This window comes from Aphelocoma coerulescens, chromosome 4 (genome assembly GCF_041296385.1).
Source record: "Aphelocoma coerulescens isolate FSJ_1873_10779 chromosome 4, UR_Acoe_1.0, whole genome shotgun sequence".
Lineage (NCBI taxonomy): Eukaryota > Metazoa > Chordata > Aves > Passeriformes > Corvidae > Aphelocoma > Aphelocoma coerulescens.
This window is the reverse complement of record NC_091017.1, coordinates 46,066,848-46,091,628: the sequence shown is the minus strand read 5'-3', so window position 1 is coordinate 46,091,628 and position 24,781 is coordinate 46,066,848. Positions and strand designations below refer to the sequence as shown.

At 39.3% G+C, this 24,781-nt stretch overlaps 2 protein-coding genes and 1 pseudogene across 5 annotated transcripts in view; 2 read left to right on the top strand and 1 right to left on the bottom strand.

The window, feature by feature from the left end:
• The first annotated feature begins 9,572 nt into the window (after positions 1-9,572).
• LOC138109051 (claudin-22-like) lies at positions 9,573-10,226 on the top strand. Its single transcript, XM_069012154.1, has one exon. The coding sequence runs from the start codon at positions 9,573-9,575 to the stop codon at positions 10,224-10,226; it is 654 nt and encodes a 217-aa protein (XP_068868255.1).
• A 1,211-nt stretch (positions 10,227-11,437) lies between these two features.
• Positions 11,438-12,211, top strand: LOC138110147 (claudin-22-like; annotated as a pseudogene).
• A 1,935-nt stretch (positions 12,212-14,146) lies between these two features.
• The window catches only part of WWC2 (WW and C2 domain containing 2), a 94,353-nt gene continuing 83,718 nt past the window's right edge, over positions 14,147-24,781 (bottom strand). For all 4 annotated transcript variants that reach the window (XM_069013768.1, XM_069013769.1, XM_069013772.1 and 1 more), the window contains 4 exons: positions 24,517-24,609; positions 23,156-23,398; positions 17,547-17,674; positions 14,147-15,580 (listed from right to left, as the gene is read on the bottom strand). In XM_069013768.1, the coding sequence (XP_068869869.1) occupies positions 15,514-15,580; positions 17,547-17,674; positions 23,156-23,398; positions 24,517-24,609 (531 nt within the window). In that variant the 3' untranslated portion in view covers positions 14,147-15,513. The remainder of the gene's footprint in view (positions 15,581-17,546; positions 17,675-23,155; positions 23,399-24,516; positions 24,610-24,781) is intronic.

Genomic DNA, 24,781 nt, shown 5'->3' with positions numbered 1-24,781 from the left:
TTATCTTTTGGTCATGGGAACATGAAAACTTTTCCCTCGCCCACTTCTAGTCTTGTACAAATAATGTAGCTCTGTAGTCAGTGGTGTGTCAGAAGATCCTGTTGCCTGTTGCATTGGGAGTTCAGGGCTGTGGTGCAGCACTGTTTCTGTATTCTGATAAAAGCTGTTCCCTCCTCTGACTAGTTTCATTGCAGCTGCTCTCCTCAGCCCCATGAGGATTGCTGGCTTTGTAGCTTGGGCTACCCCAGATCGGCTGGAGGTAAAATCTTGTTTTCCTGTACAAGCCTCAGAAGTTTATTTGCTGTATTTTGTGGAACATGATGGGACCACAAGGTAAATGTTCTGTGTGGTAGCTGTGAGGTCATTTGAGCACATTAATGTTTTCTGTGCTCTAGAAATGATCAAAGAGATGTGACTGCTCTGTCATTTAGTGGGGAAAAAGTGCCACAGCTACATACTGACTCATCTTTTCTTCTCATATGCACTGAGCCTCATGTGGACACCGTATTTAGGAACTCAGCTCCAGATCTTTAGTCAGATGTTCCCAGGCCATATCTTTTCCCATCCCTTTCCTCAAGCCACCTCATTTCCAGCTTTTTACAATTTGGATGTAGTTTGACTCTCAGAAATCTCAAAAAGGCTGGCATTTGTGGACATGAAATAAGAGTTCAGCAGGAAGCTCAGTGATCAAACATTTCTAAAAGCAGGACCACTTGCAGAGGTGAGAGACAAAGGCTTTTCTGTCATTAGTACATGGAGGGATACTAGCAGGGAGTAGAGGAAGGGGAATGATTGTCATTCCCCATCTTCCATACATATGCTAGGAGCTGGGAAAGGGCCTTGTCTTACCAACGTCATCAGAGGATGCATGTGTGCTGCAAGAAATGTGAATATTACACCAGAATTAAAAATTACAGCAAATCATAAACTGAGTGTGATTTAATGATGACTACAAAAAAATGGTACTTCCTTTAAGGGATTGCAACAAGAGGAAGGTTGTTTGTAAGAAAGCAGTGCCCATCTTGCTGACACATGGTGTGATTCTTTTTGTTGTCCTGTGCAGGGCCAGGACCTGGACTCGATGATCCTTGTGGATCCTTTCCAACTCAGGCTATTCTAGCATATTCACCACTAGGTGCTGTTGCTTAAGAAAGGAGGACGGAATGTGAGAACATGAACATGGCCTTAGGAAATATGATCCATAATCCAATGCTTCATTAAAACAGGTTGCTTAGGAATCCTGTGTTTATTCTGTCAGCAGAGGTTTTTTTTAAAGGAAAGCTAAATAACTGTCTATTGGTTGTCATTTGCTTCATTTTGTCTTGTAAGACAGAGATGGAGACAAAAGTGACTTTTACTGATTCTTTGAATTTGTACGGAAGCTAGAGGTGACTTAATTCACCTTTGTGGGGAAACTCCCCCAGTTAAAAACATTTTGGCACCCTGCTGTCAGTGGTGTTCTGTGGGTTAGTCTGTGTAACTGGACATATGGGTCAGATAGTGAAATTCACCTGCACTCTTGGATGAAATGCCCCATTTTTCCATCTACCACAACAGCAGAAAATTCTGTGATCATTGCCCTGTGGAGAAGTGATAATTAGATAAAGAGAAGCATGATAATATACTGTAGTATAAAGGAGTTTTAAATGAGTACAGATGTATTGCTCCTAACCACTGAAGCTATACTTTATGAAAATCGTTACACACTTGATGCAAGGAGCACTTTCCTCATCTCATGCCATCTGTGCATCTGGCAGAATATTACAGGAAACTCATTTGTACATCCACTTGGGAGTGTATCCTTCCCATTAAGAAGAAAAACCAAGTGATTTTTAGATCATATCTTACAGTGGAAGATACTAGATTTCAAGCAGACCACTGGAGAGATAATTCACTTCTTTCCATTTTATTTCTAGGGCTAGAGTTCTTGTTGCCAAAATGCAGACACCAAAATGCCAAGATACCAACATGATGGCGTTGTTCACAATATTTTCAACTTCAGGGAAGATTTCAACAAAACTTTTGTCCTAAAGTTAGATTTAAATTCCAGACTTAGAGATTTTTACACTGTTGGATGGAGAAAACAGCAATCTATCCTTACAATGTTTTTATATTCTTTTTCTGCTGGGCTAGATAAAATTTTGGCTTGTCCTGGCATAGCACTGCTTTTCTTGCATGAGCGAATGTGGCTTTGCAGGTGTATACCAAGCTCAGTAACATGTCTTTGTCTTTGTACAGTCCTTTAACTCATGCAGCTGCTTCCTTTTTTCTACATGGAATTTTGTACAAAATAGTACAAAGACTTGAGTATATTCCAAAATAGTCACTATCTCAGTATCTCTTCCTGGGTACCGTGCAAATTAAAAGTAGACTCTTGTGACAGGCCAAAGGATCAAAAGCAATGCCTGCTCAAGTGAGCACTGGTTATTTTCATACTGGGGAATAACAATTTTACTCATCTTCACAACTGTTTTCCTGCAGTCAGAACCAAAGCTTCTTCACTGTCTTTCATTTAGGATGAAACATTCTCTGTTTAAATGTTTGAATCTGTGGATGGAAGTAGCCTTCACCTCTATGCAAACATGTTTGGAAAATGTGTCATATTTTGCAGCAGATACTTAGTACCTTTCCACGATAGTCATCATCAATTAGTAAAAATAGAAACAACTATCATGCAACCATTGCAGAGGCATGATATTAGAAGTCTTCAGGATTTCTCTCTCTCTGTGTTGATATGAAATGTGGGCAGACATTGTCTCAATCTACTGATGCTACATTCATTGGAACTCCTTGCTTGTCTCAGCTATACCATGTTTTGCAGTACATGGAGCATTACATGTGCTGAATTCTGTGCATCACCCCTTTCACCTCTGTGGGCAGTGTTTGACATCTGAGGATGCTGCTGGGTGGCCACAACTGGTGAAGTAAAGGGAGGAAACTGCTGACCTGCCTTCCCTCCTGTACCTATTCTTTCCACCAGAGTAGCCATGGGCACCTCTGCTTGACTCCATCCTCACTGCCCTGCTGAAGGAACCTGATGAGCCTTTCAGCTTTTTTTGATGTAAAGTAGGGAAGGTGAGAGGGAGTAGAGAGAAGGGGTGAGGATGAAGGTGGCAGAGGACAACAGTAAAGTGTATATTTAAGCTTTAACCAATACTGAAAATGTTAGTGCTTTGATTTGTTAATGACAGGATGTTGTGAACTCTTTAAACTATAGGTTTGCTTAGATTTCATTAGTGGGGGGACACTTAAATTCTGATGAAATCCTGTGAGGGAAGAAAGGGAAGAAAAGCTGTTTTGTTTTTTCGGTTGGTTGAGTTTTTTGGTGTTACTTGTTTTTTGTTTTTTTTTAACTAAAAAGATATCACCATGTGAGAGAGAACAATTACTTTCTAGGAAAGATCTTCCGTTTCTGCATTTCCTAGCTCTCTGAACCTTAAAAGGTAAAGAGTAAAACCAATTTTATCCACTAGAATCTAAGGAACAATCATATTTCAAACAACCATAAATTTCTTCAGCTGCTTTCCTCCCTTCCCCCCAAATCTTAATATGGCAGATGAGCAAAATGCAATAGGTGCCCCACACTTCCTTCACTTACAGCTTCTTTTACGTTCTGGCTAGATTGCTGTTAAAAGGTGTGTGCAGTCTTCTAATTTATGGTTAACAAGTCTGTATCATCTTTGTAATCCTAACTGTTGTGCAGTAACAGTTCCTATGTAGGTTCAACTGGGAACTACAAATAATTTCTCATAAGTTTACTGATAGTAAGAAACATATCTTAAGGAATGAAAGAAAGCTTATTATAATAATTGTCTGCAGATGTGAAATGAAAAGCATTATAGAAATATATATCTGTAACACTCTATTAAACCAGAATCTCCCAATAAGGGATGCATAGTGATAAAGAAGCCCATACATTTCACAGCTCAGAAATTAGTTTCTTAGACTTCCATCATTCAAGGAAATCACATTCCAATCACTGCTCAAGTGACATGAGTTTTCATACTTACAGTAATCTCCTGTATTGACAGTATATCAAAAATAGTCCCCTGAAGAGTAAGGCTAATTTTCTAACCCAGTCAACCCTCACTTTGAAGTCTGGATGGGGATGGTGATAGAAAAGTTTTGCAAAGGTTGAAGTACTGAGCCTTAAAGCATTCTTTATTCTTCCAGTATAATGATGGCAAATCTACCCTCTCTCATTTCAATCTTTTGAATAAGTCCCTAAAGCAGAAATCAGCAGTTTCATGTTGCTGTGCTTGACTCTTTCAGTGCCTTTCCCTTCTAGATTTTGTGCAACTACCATTAGCTCTACATGACATCCTATTTCAAGCTTTTGATTGATCTTAGAGACGTGAAACTGCTAGCAAGGTCTTTCAATCACAGAAGTACATTTCTTTTGCATATATAACAGGCTCTTGCTAAAGTTGCTTAATGAATTACATCCAGTGTTTGAAGAGGGAAGGTATGCAGGTTTGGGCAGTCCCTGCAATACTGAAAAGCAGGGAACATGCCCTTTTGAAATCAGGACAGCGATGGCTGTGCCCTTTTCCCACTTGAGAGGGTTCTGCAGCCCCTTCCTGGCTCTGCTGAAGGCACTGAGTCCTCACCTTCTCCTGCTGTGCTCAGCCCAGCTCTGCCCTACTGTCTGTGTGCTGGCCTTGGCACACCAGCAGTGTGGAGCCATCTGCAGGGGCTGCACTGCTGGGGTGTCCTCGCTGCCTACACTGTGGGGGGGAGGGGTGGATCTGAAGAGGCATTGAGGCCTTTGTGATAATTTTCTTTGTCTCTGCTGTCCCATTCTGCTCTAACATCTCCACAAAATATTCAGTTGTTTGGCTTTGTGACTTCACTCTAGCAGTGTCCTAGCATTCACTGAGGGGCAGTGTCTTCAGATGTAACACAGAAAAAAATAATGTGATCTTATAAATCATCGCCTCTAAATATTGAGTTAGGTTTCTTGTGAAAGTTAATGACACCATGAGCTAACTGTATGTGTTTAAAGTTACTCTCTTGTCCCTTTTCAAGATGGAAATTGTCATTATCTTCATAACTGGCTTACGCCTCTGCATATTGCATCTTACTTGCTTTCACAATGGCTTCTAAGTGCCCATAATTAGAGGTTGCTGTTATGGATTGCACTAGGGTTCAAGCAGAAGTCTAACAAGTGCCACTCATACATTGGAGTGGGGAGTACTATGGACATTGTGTGGCTTTGATTCACTGAACTTTTTACATGAGGACTTCATTTACCCTTCTAGCTCTGTGTGAGGCTGTGTCTAACTTGGTACTGTAATTTCAGTGAGGGAAACAAAGATGACTCAAGCAGGAGAACCACCACAGTAACTTTATGAATAAATAAAGAAAATTTAGATTAGTCCACTTCATTAGGAGGTCAAAAGGTACCTGCTGGCACTCTCTTGCAAAGTTTATGACTCTCAGGAGTTGGAGACACACAGATACATACTCAGGGAAAGGTTAACTTCTGTACTGATGCTCTCTGAAGCACCCTGAAACCTTAAGCTCTACCAATACACATAATCTCAAATCTCACTTAAATGCACACTAGAGTAAGTCAATATGGATAGCAGTATGGGTTGTGTTCTTTGCTTGGTGTTCCTGTGGTTTCACTGAAGAGCATAATAGCTATGCAAACCCAAAAGATACTCCAGCATCACAAAGCAATGGGTTCTTAGTTAAGTAAGAAAATGTTAACTCTCATAACTTTCAGTTCAAGCAATAAGGTGGAAAGCAAAAGACTGCCAAGGTGAATGAATTAAGTCACTCATCGTAAGATGCTGAAGACATTGCCTTGCCAACTTCTGACAGCAGCTGTTCTACTGGCTGTAGCTAAGATTCAGCGATAGAAAATCTATACCATAGCTCTTTGCATATGTGTCTATAAGATGGGAATCTAAAACGGAGAGACCTGTGAATGATTCATGAGAATACTTGATATTTCAATGAGCAACAAAAAAATATTTTATGGAACTCCAGGACTATCTTCAAATTAGCAAAAACTACAGCAGTGTCTGGGCAATGCTGGTGGGGACAATTGTACTTCACAGATGAACACACTTTTTGGGCCACTGGAGGAGAATAAACAAGCCCACAACATGAACGTGCTTTACAAAGGAACTGAAAGTGTAGGAAAGAGCCAGTCTCATAATTCTGCTTTTGTGGGATTAAAATGCCTGATCAGATCCCAAAGTGCTGAACCTGGTATTTCTTTCCACTTGCTGGCCATTAAACATTGCGATAATTGTGTGGGCTGCAGAGCTGTGTACAGACGATTCTCTACTACTCTTTGCAGGGGGTCAAGAACTAGTGTATCTATAGCTCTGGCCGTGGAGGTTCCCAGAAGAGTTAGTGTAGCTTTTAAAGAGAATATGTACCACTTGCAGTGAGATTCAGAATCCTTGTGTTAAGCCCAAAATGGTTTTATGGGGAGTAGAAATTTAATGCACTTAACTGCATAAAATGATATGCACACTGACCACCCTGAGTCTGCTTTAGTCTAGTCAAAGTCAATTTGAAAAATGATGCTTGGAGCTACTTTGAATGAATGATGTAATCTCCAGGGCTTGAAAAGTATTACTGAACCTGTATGAACTTGATCATGACCTGTGCTATACTCTTCACAGGCATTATTTTACCTGCGTAGGCCTCTGTAGGCTGGTATCCCTGTATGTTACATACCTCAGACTTTATAGGGAAAAAAAAATGCTCTAAACCCAGTCAAAACACCCTCTAAATCCACCCTCACCTTCCTTACCTGAAAGTACACTGGTCAGTGATAGCTGTACCTGCTCTTCCTTTTCTTCTTGACAAGTCTATGTTGCACAAGCACCATCCTTGCTGCAGAGGCTGACAAGGGGAGCAGTGGTGAAGAGAAGGGCCAGAGCTGTCCTGGAGCAGCTCTCTTGTGCATGGGCCCCCTGCCACTGTCTGCAGAGGTCCCTGTCAGGCACCTTCCCTGCCCCACTGGCCTGGGAGCCATCTTTCAGTGGCCATCTCCACTGAAACCCCTTAAGATGATCAGATGATCTGTTCCAGGCTGTGTAGATGCTGGCAGATGTTTTTTGTTATGGCAGTATAACAGTAAACACTGGGCTTATGTTTCAGATTGCCCTGAGCAGAAGGACAGAAACAGATGGGAGCCCAATTCTAGCCCCTTAGGCTTTTCAGTCATTCTGACATGTCACCTTCTGTGTAGGCACAAGTCTACCAAATACAATTATTCTGGGGATGAGACATTTTTAGATGTGAGAGAAAAGAAGTAACAGTGGGGAGAAAAAGGGTGAAAGAAAGACAAGGAAGATAGAACTAAAGCAGTGACTGACCTGAGAATGTACATAGTTCAGCTGTGATTTTTTCATAAGAGCAATAAGTTCCAAGTAAAGGCATTCCAGATGTTGTCACTATCTTAGTGCCAAGGCAAGTGTTACCTTCCCCTCCCCTCCCAAAGAATAAGGATTGCATATAATCTTATCCAGAATAGTGTAAGGAAGCTTTTCTTGCTCTAAGTTAGTGCATCGTTAATATAAGGTGCAGAATTTAATTGGCAGATCTTACTAATGCAGCAGTCCCAGTGCTTCTGATGGCTAAAATTTAAAGGCTAGTATACTGTGCTAGTTGTAGCTAACATTTGCAAAGTGTATGGACTTCACAGGCTTGATGCTGTGCTCTCAGACTATATTGACTGTTGGAATTAAGAGCAGAGAAGAAAATATTGAATGTTCACCGTCAAGAGAAGTGCAACAGGCTTCCATAATAGTCTTTCAGTAACTGTGATTTTAAAGTCAGAAGGGGCAGAATCACTTCTAAATCATGGTTGTTTTATCTTAAATATTATTCAAATGGCGTTATGGAGATTTTCATTGAAAGTCACAAGGATTTCCAGAACTAGCATTCCTGCTCTGAACAGAGAAAGGGGAGAGAAACGACACTGCCGAATATGAAAATACAGTTTGGAGAATGAATGAATGAACACGGGATTGATCTGTCTCATTTTTCTTTTGCCTAGTGGATAGCCAAAGTTACAGGCTTGCTTGTAACAATTTGTTCCCAGTGTTGTCAGTTATACCCTCGGTGATTTCTGGTCTTGTGCATGGTAATTTTTTGATCAAGTATAAACTGTCGAATTAATGGGTTGGTACACAAGAAAAAGGGAGATAGATCATCTTTCTGGGGTTTTTGTATTGGTTCTTCACAGCTTGTGACAGGAGAAAACCAAGGGTTTGAAATTAAGACTCTGTATAAAAATGAGGAAGAAGAGATCATCTCACAGTGACAGTTCTTAATGATATCCTTCAGAACTTTGGAAACCTTCAAAAGCAATGTTATGTTTTCCCATCACATAATCCATTTTGAACAACTGAGAATTAAAATATACAGATAAATACATTATCACATCTAGGAAACTACTGGAAAACATCTCTGGGTCATACTCATGCGGATGTGTTCATGCTGCTCAGCTCCTTCCCAGACAGGCTGTGCTGTTACATGTGGGAAGGGAAACAGCAAACAGATGTTCTCCTTCTGACCCTGTGGACAAGCACAAGGTTAGCTGACATGAGAGCAGGAAAAAGCAGGGTTTCCTAATGGGGTAATGGCATAATGGTATCTTGCTTTGATCAGAAAGGTGTACTAGGCATTCCTGGCCCAGGGAGCATTGAGTGCCAAATGTTGTTAGTTACTAAGTGAATACACTGTGTGCCATCTGGGACATGGGCTTTAGGAAAGGGGACACTGAGCTGGTGTAAGCTGCTACCGTGGTGTTGCTGAAGTCCTGGGGCAGGTAAAGTTTACGCTGGCTGACGATCTGCCCGGGTTCATTATGGTGGAGGGGATGTCTAGGATTTCATTTCCTACGGTACTTTCACCATACCCGTCTCCTTTTCCCCTTAAGAGTCAGTCAAAACAAAGCCCATTTTAAAAGAAATGAATGTAGAAAATGTGAAGCATAAGGATCTTTTACAAAGCGTCTTTTACAGTGCTGGGGACATAAAACAGGGCAGTGGAAGATAAGCCATTATGTATGTTGAGGAAGTCTAAGAATAAAGAATATAGGCAAACAGTCTACCTTTCTTTACAAGGCCTTGATTTACATCCCTGAAATCTCAAATTTAGCTATTACAATGAAGTCCTGTTGCACACAGAGCTGCCTTTTTATCACCACTTAAAATCTAATTAATCCGTATTGAAGCACAAAGATTTCTGTTGTGTTTTAGGGTGAGGGGTCATAGAGCCCTCTTTGTTCATCCTCAGGCTTGTAATCATCAGGCATTGGGATATAATTTTACCAAGCAAATTGGAAGGTAACAGATCAAATCCTTATCGGAAAACCTAACTCATGGTTTAGTGAAGTCCTTCGTCCTTTATGTGAAACTTTATATTCGTGAAGAACAAAAAAGTGTTTCAGAGCTTGCAAAGGGTTAATAGCAAGGGCTTATATTTGGGGCAGCAGAGACCTAAAATCATCACAGCTTCCACCATCACTCAAGGTAGCAGTTGGTACAGAACTGCTGGGGAAACCTTTCTCCTCAAGCTTTCGGAGCTCTGCTCTTACAATGGCCTTAGTCTATCAACCAGTGATGCAATTAAGTGGCATTTTGGTCTCTCTGTTGGGATGGGTCCTGTCCTGTCTCACCACCTATCTACCCCAGTGGAAAAATCTTAACTTGGAACTAAATGAACTGGAGATCTGGACTATGGGACTCTGGCAAGCTTGTGTTGTACAGGAAGAAGGTGGAATGCAATGCAAGGACTTCGATTCTTTCCTAGCCTTGCCTCCAGAGCTCAGGATTTCTAGGATTTTGATGTTTTTTTCCAATGGATCAGGGATTTTGGGCCTCTTGCTCTCGGGATTTGGGTTGGACTGTTTGAAAATTGGTGAAAGACAACAGGAACAAAAGAAACGGTTGTTGCTGTTTGGAGGAATGCTCTTCTGGATATCGGGGATTACAGCTATTGTCCCAGTTTCCTGGGTTGCCCATTCCACAGTCCAGGAATTTTGGGATGAGAATATACCAGATATTGTTCCCAGGTGGGATTTTGGGGAAGCATTGTTTGTTGGCTGGCTTGCTGGATTTTGTCTTATATTAGGAGGATCCCTACTTAATTGCACAATCTGTTCTGCTGAAGTCCATCCGTCTTCGGTCCATTATGCAGTAGCAGAACAGCAGGATCAGTGTCAACGCTTGGAAACTGAAACTAGGCCTTAAAATGGAAGGTTTTAAGCAGTACAGAAATACTGCCCTATCTTTTCCAAACCTTAGTGCAAGCCAGAAGCTTGTTCCGGTAGTAATTCAAAGGACTCTTTGTTACCTAGCTGATTTCCTAAATTTATGTCTGTTTTCTCCATAAACTGGTATTGGAAGGTGGTGTGTTTTCTCACCTGTGGAACTGCTTAAAACTGTATCGCAGCAAAATGCTGAAGTTTTCAGAGACTGCACAGAAAAGGTGCTTTTGCTTTCTTAACTGCACTGTAAAAGCCTGAAAATGAATATGCATGTTCTCTTACAGCTTGGATTTTAACCAAAATGTGCTTCCTTTTTTATGTAACCAATGAAATAAGCCCTGAAGTTTGACTCCCTGTTGCAATTTTCCACTTGACTGATGCAGTGATGTACGAACTTAGAGGAGATTTCCTGTCCTAAACAGTCTGAATACCTGCAGTCCATCAAATGGTTTTTCTGTGTATTTGGAAATAGTAGGTTTCTGAAATTGTAGCAAGCTTTGCAACTGTCTTTTTGTGCATGGGGTGTGATGGTGTGGGTGCTCAGACCCAGCAAGCTGTGTTTCCCCAGTCTGCCACATTAGACTGCCCATACAAGTTACTCTAAGAGTTTCTGGCACCTGCATACTTTATGCACCAAAAATAGGCTGAGAAATGCTGCTTTAAAAGCCAGTGTATCTATCTTCCTCTGACATTGGTCTTGAGTCATTATGCATCCTATCCAAGATCCCTCAAGTTCCATTCACTCATGTTTGGAAGATATTGCTGTATATTTGACTTTAAACATGGCATTTAACTGGCTACAAAGCAGTGTGTGTTATTTGGTCTAAGTGGAAGTGCATCATTGTGGTATTAAAACTTAAACTGGGAGATGCCAAAATTAGCAAAACTGCTGTAATCCTTTAGCTGATTGATGGAAAAACAAGTATATGCTTTTCTTAAAAAAACAAACCAAAAACTAATGAAAAGTGAGCCCAGCTGTGGCCACACCCTGCTGCTACTGGTTTACCATGCCACCTCCCAGTCCCCCAAACACTGCACATGGAACCAGGCAACAAAAGCAGGAGGGAGGGGAGAAGTATTTCATGCTTCATAGAGCATTGTTTTAACTTGTGCTTATGTATGACAGAGCATGACAAAAAACTGAGCATAACAGTGCCTGCAAAAGCAAATGGTTTGGTGCTTCTGTGACTGCAAAAAACGAACTTGGCAAACAGACACAGGCTACTGTTAGCTGGATTTCTGTTGTCTGTGCTAGGATGGATTTTAACTGCTACCTGTAACTACTTACTAGGCTAGAAAAATCTCAACTTAGACATAAATGCACCAGAGCTTTGGAGCATGGGACTCTGGCAATGGATGTAGGAACACAGTCTAAAGATTTTCATTCTTTCCTAGAATTCAAGATTTCCATTACTTTAGTAGCTACATCAAATGGACTATGACTTCTGAGCCTTGTGATCTCCGGTCCTGGTTTGGACTGCCTAAAGATGGAGAATACAGAGCAGAAGATTAAAAAAAAACTGTTACTACTTGGAGGAATACTCCAGCTAATAGCTGGAGACTCTGTCCCTTGCTTACACTATAATCCAGGAGATTTGGAATGATGACATCACAGAGATTCTGCCCAGACGGGCAATAGGGGATGCACTGTTCAGTGATTGGGTTGGTGGATTTTTTTCTAGTTCTAGGGGGATCTCTACTCCTCTCTACAATCTGCTTATCATCTGACCATCACTTATGACAGCAGCAGCAGTGGCAGATATACAAGATGCCCATCAGCATCTGGAAATTGGAAATGGAAGACTTAAAAAAGGGCAGATACCAGGTTTTCTGACTTCTTGCTTGTGTTACAGTAAGAGAGACAGACCTGCTGAACAGACAGGTTACTGTTTACAAGATCAGGGGTTGGATTCTTTCTTACCGAGTAGTTCCTTTAATCACTACTTACTTCCACTTTTAATTACATGAATTGATGAGCTATGGCAATCTAAGCCACCACTGTATTTCTTCCAAGTCTGATAAATGTCAGATTTTGGTTTTGTTGTATAACTTGGGGGAGTGAGTATAAAAATTTTAATCTCTAGGCCTGCATAGAGACTTGACCATATTTTAAATGGCAGAACTCCTACTGGGGCTGCTTTAAACTATGTATTTTTTACAAAATAATATTACTTGAAGTCTGAAAGTTTGTAGCACCAGTTCAACGTGCATTACAAAAACCTAATGCAGTACAACCTTGAATGAAGTTTGCTGGGCCTGTATCATTTACAGTAAACTAAATGTTCTCAGACATAACATCACATAATGCCAGATTCTCAATTGTGAGAGAGAGGGAGAGAGAGCATGACCACCTCTATCCCTGTCCAATCTCTCTCTCTCTAAGGGCACCCAGTATTTCTGGGCAATAATGAGATGTTGTCTGGAGGAGACTCAACCGTGTTCATTGCTGGTGCAGTTTTTCCTTCATGAATGTAAAGAATTAACTTCAAGTATATGAATTAGTTTCCATATAACTTATCCTTAGCACTGTCAGTGATTGATGTGAACTTTCTATAAATTGCCATGATTTTACATTGACAAAGCTGTAGCAGCCATCTGTTTCTGCAAAGACCATATAAAGAGACAGAAGAGCAATAAAAGAACTAAATAAAACACTGGTCTAGAAAAGAGCTTTGTTAAAAAAAATGTATTTTCCAATCACTGAAACATATGAAAAGTGCAGAGACAAGTTAATCTATGTAATGTACTTGCATACTCTTACAGACAAAATTAGAACAGAAACACATTCAGAATATAACCTGATTAAATATTTAGTTCAGTCCTGAGCATTTGATATTTAATACAGTATAAACATAGCAATAGTAAAAAGAAAAATAATCTTAAAATTATTTGATTTGTGTTCTATTACAATTTCTGCTAAACCTTGCTCATTTGGCTAAATATTCTTGTACCAGTAATATTTACATTTTGATATATGCAACTGCAGTGACCTTGGTACCTGGCAATAGAACTAATTACATTCGTTACACCCTGTTGTGCAGGGTAGATTTCACTTCAAGAGTAATATTTATCACTTTAAACTGACAGGAGTTTATTTGTATGTATTATTTTAGCTTATTCTATTGAGTGTTTCAAGTGTGACACGTTGAATCAGTAAAAAACCCCAAACTCCAAACCTGGAATTGTTAAAAGCTGCCTAGAAATATGTTCAACTTTACCAATCTGGAAAATGAAGAGCATGAATATGTCTAAGTCTCTCATTTAAAGGAGTTTTGTAAGTTGAAGCCAGCAATACTTAAGTTTTGACTTCACCTTATGCTTACAAAGCAGACAATAATACTTTTTTTTGGAAAATTATTCAACATTTGAGAAAAACCAACTAACTGGACTAAAATTTAGACACTTTTAAGTATTTTTCAGAATAGCATCCTTAATGACAAATATTTTTATGGCCAGAACTGAACTATATTAAACAGAACATAAATAAGACTGTAAATAAATAAAAGAAAAATCATAAAGTAGACCTCTAAACATCATTCTACAAACAACTTATATAATCAATTGAGAAGTTGAAACTGTCAACCTTCATTTCACCTCTACATTAAATAATTCCAGCTTTTTTTTAATTGACCTTTCAAACATGAATGTTATCTCAAACCCAAGACACAAAAAACAAATGAGGCATTCATAACGGATGTTCAATCAGTCATCTTGCTCAAAATAGCATGTTTGGCTTTATATTTCAGTGAACTGATGTATTTGTGCATAAGAAAACCCTTGGGTGTTACACAGACCTGTCATCACAGAATTGTCGCTTTGAATCTAAGACAGCTGCTACCATATTGTGGTTATATTGTTTCCATTTGCTCACCAGTAATTATAGCACTTCTGAAAGATGAATGTGGCTTGTTGCTTGGGGAAGAAAATTGCAGCCAGTGAATGAAATACATCTTGAGTGCAACAAACTAAGTAGAAAATGAAAAATTTCTGTTCTCTGCAATATCCACCTACTTACACAGTACCCATCGAAGATGACCCCAATTGCTTTACCAAGACAGGCCTGCTTGAACACCTACAGCCAATGTACAAGAGGGCATCTAAGTTGCCTTCTGATGAAGCAGCCTGCTAGGAAGAAGCACGTAAGACATATTTGAAACAAGCTGTGCACTCTATTCATTAAACCTGTGCACCCCCAACTGCATACAGGGTCAATTGTATATTTTAAGAATTGTTATTTATTGTACCAAAATTTGTGCAGATTTCTAGTCAGGAGCTTTTCTTTTTCAGAAAGGGTATACCTTACCAACAGGACTTCTGATATCTGAGTTAGCATGTGAGAGATTTTTTTCTGGTACAAATCCTTTAATGAAGCATCTTCAGATCTGTAAACCTAGCACACTCCTTCATGTATTCCTAGCTGGCAATCAGAGAGCCCCCTAGGACAAACGATTAACAGAGAGAAACTCTCATTTTTAAGTGCACAGTGGGTATAACTATTTCAATTTCAGTGTTGGTATTATGAATTTGATTCATTCTGTTCAGAAAGCAGCTGCCCCTTTTGGTAGTCTCAAAAGTAAATTTTTAGGGTTACTTGTCTGCCTTGCCTTTCTCACTCTCCCGCAGATGCAAGAAACCTTTTAGTGCAGGTTAAAGTACTGTACATTCACAAAACTAAACTCTGACCTCTGTGTCTTCCTACAAAGTATTAAAAAACAAAACCAGAAGAAATTTATTTTCAGAAACAAAATTACAACATGGGTGATGAATCTAATCAGCAGCTGTTGTGAGGCAGCCTGGATGTTTTGGAAAGGCGCTTACGCTTGTGGTTAACTTTAAACTAAAAGTTACACTCTTGTACAAAAGTATTGCATGGCAGAACAGCCATCTTCACAGTCTGCTCACATGAAAATAGTGAAAAGATAAAACAATTGTCTGTTGAACATAATTTTTCTCAACACAGTGCAGTTCAACAGGATACATGCTTAGTACTGCCTTTGTTCCATCTTTACAAAATAAAAACACAGATGCGATACACACAAACTGTACAAAATCAGCATCAGTATACCGAAATTTATCTACTTTGGTTTTCTGTTTGTTGGAGTTTTTTGCCATGTTTTAAGCTTACAACAATTCAGTTCACTCTATTTTACAAATAAACATCTCCATAGTGAATGTAAAATAGAAGATCTTTGAAAGCACATCACTGGAACTACAAAGCTCATCTGAAAAGATATGAACAAGTGGAAAAACACTTCAGTGAAAATGCGTAATTATACATCATCAGCTGGAAGGGCTGGTATACTGATCTTTGCTCTTGTGAAGTATGCTATCTTCTCCCTGAAATCAGAAAAGAAAACAAGAGATTTTTTTATCATTTGTTGCATGACTGCAATGTCATCTGCTGTAGAGTTGCTAAGGTTAGAGCATACTTCTTTAAAACATAAGTTTGGAAAATATACAGAAAATTTATTTACAACAAATTTACAACAAATGACACAATTACCTTCTTAGGCAGTTTTATGTAAAAAGCAGTTCCAGTTTTGAAACAGAAAAAACATCAGTATTTCATTAATAACTGCAATGATATGACTGAAATATTGTTCCAGTCACTGAATTTCCTGTGATGATATTTTCAGTGGGGGGATGAGAAGGCAAAAGAAATCATTTTATCCTGACATGGGAAAAGGGCAAGGGGGGAATAGTTGTGTCTGGGCAAGACTCAGAGAAGAATTGTCAACCCATTCTCCAGTTGCTTCCCCTGTGCTGTTACCATTTCTGTCACCTATGAACTGAGACATTACTGAAGCATAACAAGTTTACACAGGTTTGCCTACTAGCAGGCTAGAAAGCAGAAGAGAAGTATTGGGGGCTTAAAAATTCAATCTCAGAAGAGTCATTCTTCTTGAGAGCTTTAAAAATGTCTCTCTGTGATTAGTCTGAGGCCACAGCACTCTAACAAGTCCAACTAGCAGGGCATGTACAATTCAGCCTCAGGAGGTAAGTATTTATGCAGAAGAATAAACCATGTTTTCCACTGGTGAAGCTTGAGTTCCCATAAAAAAGAACAGCTCAGAGCAAAATCAACCTAAACTGGCTTTCTCTTCCTAGTTGTGTGGTGATTAGAAAATAAAGGACAATGGAGCCTTTCGATACCCTTCTTTCAGGGAAATGATGTTTTGAGTAGTCTTACATGTTCCTGTAGATTTAGGCAGCAGTCTGTCTGTGATGACTGTTAAATGACCAGCACCAACCAAAAGCCCTTCTCAAGACATGCACAGAAAGTGAAATCTTCGAGATGCTCTGAATTCCAAGCTGAAGATAAATAACTCAGCTGTAACACATCGTTGCTGAGGAACCCCTTTCCTTTCTCTCTTGCTTTGATTCTACATCACTTACAGCTGTGGTTTGCAAGACATGCTGCCCCTACTTGCTTATGGATTTCTCCAACTGCTCACAAAAGATGATTAAAAAAAAGGAAGAAAAGTCTCACTTTTATTAGCAGCTGATTTAAATTTCCTATAAAGGAATCCGAAATTCAAACTTTAAAAATGTGCATTAACTGACAAAACAAACCAAATTAACTTGCAGTACTGTTTCTATGTGCAAGAGCAAGCACTGTATTTTTCAATCAATAGATTTATATTTATTTTTATATAGGAGCGTGGCCTCCAGGCTGTAAGCTGACCAGTCTTTTAGGAATTTAGACCAGTTAGAATTAAGGTTTAAGATAACAAGTGTTCATTCTGGCTTATGCTAAGCAAGAACACTTCATTAATCGCTTCAAGGAATAGGTTGCTTTGCAACCAAAAGGAGAAAGGAAACAAAACAGAGGACAGTCTCAAGATGTTTCTTTAACACTAAGTCTTGAGCAAGGCACAAGTACTGGTTAATGAGTTTCCTGATGAGCTGTATCTGTCCTACTTCTCCTTGAGCGGCGATTTGCTTCAGGCCCCTGCCATCACTGGAAGAGCTCCCATGACTTAAAGCCCACTGTCAACCTGCTGTGGGTGAGGTGAGCCACAGCAACAGTCACACACGTGCCCGCCTACAGCAGATGTCACACAGGGGTCTGACACTCCACTTGGCTTCCTCACCACGCTCTGAACTGCCACAGGAGCAGGTCACTAAGGCCTGGTCTTCTGAAACTCCAACTTAGAGCCATTTTAGAAATGTGTGATGTTTCTGGCAAGTCAAAGCCATGTGGACTTTTACTAATACTACAGGGCATGTCTGATTATACCTAGAAATAGTTCATGTTACTTCACTACATTAAAAAGAGCATGATAAGCAGAACAGGCTGTACCTGAATGACTGCACCTGCAGTGGCACCTTCTGGCTCTGCTCCCGTAGCCGGCACACATCCTTAGAAGCTTTCCTCATCAATTTCTCAGCACTTAAACCTTGTTTCTGCTCTTCTTTTGACTGTTCAGCCTGTGTAGACAAAAACAACTGTATTGTGCTGATAATGAAAACTACTTGTTTCAAAGAAGTGAAAGATGCTCTGTGTCAAGCAAAACACTTGGCAGTGTCAGGTTTACTGTTGGTCTCAATGATACTAAAGGTCTTTCCCTGCCTAAATGAATCTATGATAATCTCTATATAAAAGGTCAGCAAGATAAAAGACTGACATCACGAGCCTAAGCCATGGCCGTGAAGTAAGGTAATGAGGCTTTTCCAAAAAAAATAAATAGAGCAAATTCCATGCCATCACAGGTGGCTACTAGGTTTTATAAATTCTGTTATTTCTTAGGGCTGTAGTTAGACCTAAATTTGTATGAACACATGTTGTCCATCCAAGTATCTTTTTAGAACTGGGAGCCACTGATTCTCTTCCCATATAAAATACTTTTATTTCCTGATGAAAGCTCTCAGGAAACTCTAAACTCTCTTTAGAGTTTACCTACTCTAAAGTGACCGACAGAAAAAATAGGGAAGATGTACTCTCAAAATACACTTTCAAGTTTTGTTGACCATGTTAGCAAGGAATATGAACTTTTGTGCCTTTATTCATGACATGGCACCTAATTTGCATGTCTTCCTTTTGCATTGTAGAGGTGTAAAAGCCAAGGCAAGTGAACAGAACACCAGTGGTAACAAGAGACCAAAAGTCTTTCGTGAACAGAGTTGAGCAGCTACGTACCCCACAGTAAGTTACTGAATTTCTGCACCTCAGTATTGCTGGCTCTATTACTTATGCCTTTATTAAGCATCAACAGGACAGCTGCAGTTATGCCATCCACCATTTCAGCAACAAGACTGCTATTAATAGCTGTGCTTTGGGTTTAAAAAACTTTATCAAGGGTTTCTGATTATCCAGTAATTTGAACAGCAGCTGATTTTAGGTGGGCAGTCACCTGCAATTCTTAGACAAATGACCCCCATTCATACACAGGTGAGTTCTGTAACAAATGTATTGTCACGCCCATCACATGTGGGGTGCATGGTGTGGACAGTGCTTTTATTTCAAGACTGCACGGGCTGTCAGACAAATGTTATTTATTGTATTTTGAATTTTGTCAGCCATCAAAATTCAACAGAAGCAGTTCACATTCTTGAACTACTATAAAGTTGTAGAGAGTTTAATTTTTGATTCCTTAGAGACTTGAAAATGCTGTTCATTACCTCAAATTAAAATAAATTTGCAAGCCTGAAACAGTGATCTTCAAAGCTAGTTTGTAACTTAGGAGTTCACATCCCAGTTCTGAATTCAACCCAGCGGACTCCTAAACAACAAAACCAACTAATTCAAAAGATCTAGTCCATACTATCAGTTTCATACTGGGTAGTTATAAGAAAGCTGCTCACAGCAGGATAGTGGTACCCTGTTGAAAAGCACTCTGGTTTCTATATGAAAGTATTTTACATGAAAGAGCACCACCCTTTCAAAAGCTGACTCAAAATCCAGTCAGCTGGTACTGCCGTTAACTTCTTCAGTCCCCAACTCCAAAATAGCTATGATTTAAAAATGAAATTAACCTATAAATATTGTTTTCTTTATTAGTTAGTGAACATAAATTTGCAATCTACAACTGGTAATGTCTTAATTAATTTTGCATATGTCACTGGCCATATGTTTTACCAGCTCCCCTAATTAATATTTATCATCAAAGCACTAAACATACAATATTTCAAAATTTTCTAATTTTATCCTTTCCCTAAGTATACATGAGGTTCTTGTGATTACTGCATTTCAGATTTAAGAGCATAGAGGACTTCTTTGTTTTTTATACTCTCTACTACCATGTATCCCTTTTTCATTTTTGAATCCATTTATTTTTTCAGGATACTCTAAGAGAAACCTGGGTTTCAGTCCAATGTCTCTAAGAATATGCATATGAGAAGGTATGGAGATGACCAGGTTTATATTTACATTATGTTTCTTGAGTGCTGTATAAAAAATACAGAAAGGCACACTAATACAATGGCCAGACATTCAGTAAGTCCTAAAAATCTGGCACATTTTGTGGTGATGCACCACCCCCCCCGCCCCGCCCCCGGCAACACTCTGATCTCAGATTCTTTAAGCACATTTCTTTATTCTTTCAAACACTCATTCACAACACTTACCTACCAAATATAAGTGTCAGATAGGAATGTCTATCTGGGCTTAGCTTAAGCTTGTTTAAGATGACAGAGAAGAAACTCTATCAAAATTAGAGCTGAAATGCTATTTCCTGTCTTGTTCTTCTGTGGTTTTTGTATAGAAGAAACTGAATCTAAAGAAAAACTAACTGTGCTAAACACCAAATCACTGGGACAAGGACAGGATTATTGGTATTGATGACATAATTACATATTACCTCCACGTAGAAGATGTACTAAAAAGAAATAAAGAAGATATTTACAGGAATCTATTTTGGATATAAACAGAAGTAGTACTTCAGAGGACACTAGGTGTCTGAAAACTTACTTGTATGCGGACTCAAGACTCAAACTTTGAAATACTGCATGATTTCTCAAAAACATCCAATCTAAACAAGAGAAAATGCTTCTGGTGCACAGAATTACCTCTGTTTTCTGATCTGTAGGTATTAGTGGGCATTACATACTTGCTGCACTTAGGAAGGTGTGGAAGGAATGGGAGGGAAGGTATGGAGTCTGTGGATTTGGCTTCAAGCAGAGTAACTACATGCTAGCAAGCAGCCACTGATTTTCAACATCCCCCACATCTGCAGTTTCATTTTTCACTTGAGACTCTCAATTTCTCTGGCATTTCCAGCTGCTGCATTAGTCTGTGCCATTATAATGCCTGCAGGATCTAAGAAATAATCTATGACAATGTTCTCTAGGCTGCTGTGTTTTGCTAACCCAAGGGGAAACACTGACAACACAGTACAGCGCTCTCAGGGTTGTTTTGCTCTGCAGGGGAAGGCTGCAATGATTTGAAGGGTAGAAATATTTCTAGAAACTTTGTAAGCACTCTTCAAAGAGGTGGAGTGACTATGATCATTGTTCTGACTTTTACCTTGGAAAGGAGGACTTAAATGCTGTGCTAGTGCCTGCCTATATTTTAGGAATGTGTATTATTACCCTTATTCCTCACCACAGTGTGTGTAATGGTGTTGATCACTGACACCAGCCATACAAAATGTGACAAACCTACCTCCTGCCTTGAAAGAGCCAGCTGAAATAAAGCACAAATCCAAAGGATTCATAATATGAAATGTTGCATAAGCATACTTTGTTCTAGAGAGAATAGCTTTTGAATGGGAGTAATTTAAATGAAACACTCAGAAATTATAATTTCTGTACCGCATCCAGCATTAGACATAAACTACAAACTTCTACATAAATTTAGCTATGCTTCTTTTCTATAAGCTACTATTTTTATGGGTTAAAACTTAGATCAAATTCATATAATGAATTCACATGGTAAAAACCAACACAGTTACAGTAAGTTTAAACTTACTGTGCTGCACTATCTTCCCCCATGTTGCCCAAGGGTTTTTCAGAACACTCATCAATGTTCACCATAAACTCTGCTAGTGTTTTATAGTCGTTTTAGTACTCCACTACCTACAGTCAACAGCAGGTGCCAAAAGAGGGACCAGAATGTAGAATTGGGAGAACATACTGGGGAAAAGTTTTGTTTCCTAAGGTATCAGTCAAGGACTTCTTGAAATATGCGGTATCATTATATGCATTTTTCTACCATAAATTTAGCAAATCAGTAAATTAGTAATTTTTTGAACTTATGCAAACTTGCAGCACTCAATGTTTTGTTGAAAACATTTTTACAGTTTCTGAATGTCATGCTATGTTTGCTTGCATTTAACCTGCCATCTGTTCAATTCTCTACTTCTTGGAGAATTAAAGACCATGATTAATTGCTCTCTTCCACTGCACTCATGGTTGTATGGACTTCAGTTGTAGCTACTTAGCCATTCCTAATATGGAAGTTGTTTCCTCCTCTGACCATCCTGTTGACCCTCTGTAGTTTTCTCATCTGCTTTGAAAAGGGAAATCAAAAATGAACTATGTTTATGTGACAGGCATAATAGTATTTAGATGCTAAAGCAATGATTTGTTTTGTTCCAAGTATTTTCCTTAGCAATTCCTGTCTTATTTGCTTTTTGACATCTGCTGGTCCTGTGATATTTTTGTTTATGTTTTTGTCTCTTATATGTGGAGTATCTCATTCCTAACATCTAACTCAGAGCTTATCTTTGTATATGTAAATATTAGGATCACCCTTTCCTCTTCTACACAAGGCTATTTACTGACATTTAGCTTTAAAAAAAACAAAACAACAAAACCAACAACTATTGCTTACCTATGAGGAGGGCCTCTGCACCTAGTTAAAACTTTCCGTTTTTACTACTCTGAATAACCTGGTGTACCAAAACCCTAGTATCTATCACCCATAAAGAGCTAAGGAGCACAGATCCCTCCTGGCTGTCACTCACAACCTCCCTGCATTGAAAACTGATGTACATTCACTGACTTGGATGGGAAGGGGGCTCCAGAAGGCGTCTACTGCAACCTCCTGCTCACAGTAGGTGATGCCAGAGCTGAGTGGTCAGGGTCTGAACCAGTTAGGTTCAGAATACCTCCAACTGTGCAGGTTGGGTGGGTTTTGGTTTTTTTTCTTGGCTGGGCTTTTAACTCCTCCAACAACCTCTCCAGGCCCCTATTCCCACCGATAATCTCCTTAATGATTTAAAAACCCAACCAACCTCCCAAAAACATAACAAAAACCCTACAACATCTAACAACTTTTTAATGTATCTTGTTGGAATTTTCCATATTCCAACTTCTCACTGTTGTATCTTTTCCTTCTATCCTGTTTCTTGTCTTTTATCAGCTGGGGGCATTCCACTGCCTTATGGCAGTGCAAACATCTACTGTTCTAGAGACCATCACGTAGAGAATAGAATTTGACTTTCCTTCGCCAAAACTAGAACAAGTATGTCCTGCCTAAAGAAATAAGCCACTGCCTTTTCCCCATGCCCCTACCGCTCTAAATAGTGGTAATTGCTCCTTCTATCTGTCACAATCATCTTTTGCCTACAAGTTCTGTGCAAGTTCTGTGCAAAGCAACTGATGCTGAGGGACATTAGAAAGCACACGCAAGTCTGTAAAAGCATGGCTGGGATGTGAGAATTCTAAACTAACTTTTAAGTAAATGCTATTTTATTACACCAACCACAACTATTACTCCAAATAATAGAGTTTCTAATGTGACTTGCTGAAGTATTTAGAGGGCACTATGAAAACGTTACCTCAAATTCTATGTTTAATGTTGTAGTATTGATCAATAAAGAAACAGGTTACACTGTGTAATTCAGAGATGTAATTAGTCAAATGTGAGCTTCCGTAAAGATCTTTTAACGAGATTGACCAAATTCTTTAATAAATTTATAGCAAAGGTAGGGACATATTTACTCACACATATCTCAATGCTGCTCATACCTGTTTTTCAGCTTGTTTCAAGAGTTTCTGGAAACATTCATCCTCTAGCACACACAGAGGAAGGTCTGCCTCTCCTCTGCCTTTCATTTCCTCAAGTTTTTGTTTAAGGTCCCGCAAGGCCTGGAGCTCATCGTTGAGACGATTCTGTCTTGTGCGCGACGCCTGGAGGTCCAGCTCCAAGTCCAGGGAAGTGCGCATGGGGCACTCCAGCGCAGCTCTTCGCATGATCGGCTGGCAAACAGGCTGAGCCGTTTGGGAGACAGAACAATAAAAGTTAATACCTAGAGAGGCTGGGGGAGGGTTTGACATACTACAGTCAGAAAAGCTCAAATATTTTTCTGGGTTTTTCTACCAGTCCTTTATTCCGAAGTCAAAAAATTCACCTATCCTGGAATTTTTGTTTAGTCACTAGCTAAAAATAAATGCTCCAACCAAGTGCACAATGATATATTTACAGGTTAAAAACAAAAAACCCCATTCTGATCCCTGGGATGACACTGACAGGAGACGCAACACTACACAGAATTCCCCACAGATTTCAACTACATTATTTATTTTTGTAAATATTTGCTTTTTCAAGGCCTAACCAAACATATAATGTTACAAACTCTGTAAACATGCATTTCTTCAGCATATTTCACATTATTTACTGTCCTTTCACAGTGGCTTTTTGCATGAGTAAGTCAGGCAGGAGAAGCCATCTCAGACTACTCAGCATCCCAGCCTCTTCTTTCTTATGCAAAATGTAATCCTGCTACCCAGTAACAAGGCTTCCAAAGGACTATTTTTCTAGTTACAATTAAGACTAAAATATAACTCTCTAAGTTTATGTAAGAATGAATTTCATGCAAGAGAAATAGAATCTTTCTCTCTTGTCCTTCAATCCTTTTGCTACTTGAATACTTTTGGTGAAGAGTAAATTCCCTTTAAAAGGACATATAAATCCTTGAAATCTTCACCAAAATTTGCTCAAGATGTATATTGCTGGTGCTGACTTTTGTGCAACACAGGCCATCTTGTGTCACTTTGTCATATGCAGGTTCTTTAACCCAGACCCCTTTGACAATAACTCAAGTTCAACAATAAGCTCAAGTTCAACAACAAATGCCATGATGCTGAGCATTAGTGTCTTGCTGCTGGCTTCAGCCACAACTAAAACAACACAGGCTTCATTGAAGGGGAGATGACATTGGAGTGAGACCACTATGTTGAGATTTCAACATGAAACTACAGGACATAATTGTGGTACTTGTGCTGCTTTTGCTGAAATACTTGAAATATAGTGTATCCTTCATGTTATTTGATATTCCTACTCTCCCCATACTTTGTTTTAAACGACGTGCAGGTAACACAGCACATACCCGTTTAACTCTCACGCTCCGTCGTTCCATAGCGTTTCTCACAAAGAGAGACTTCTTGGCTAGTGTGGAGCTGTCACTGTCACTGCGATTCAGCTGTCAAAAGGTACACAACAAACACATATAAAGCACCTTCATATGCAAATACACCTGCATTGGTAGAACCAGCCAGGGAACCTCAGTGTTTATATACACGTAGGTCATATTCTTAGCACAAAGTTAACAAGTTTGCAACTAGAATAAGCATCTATTCTAAAATTCTAATCCT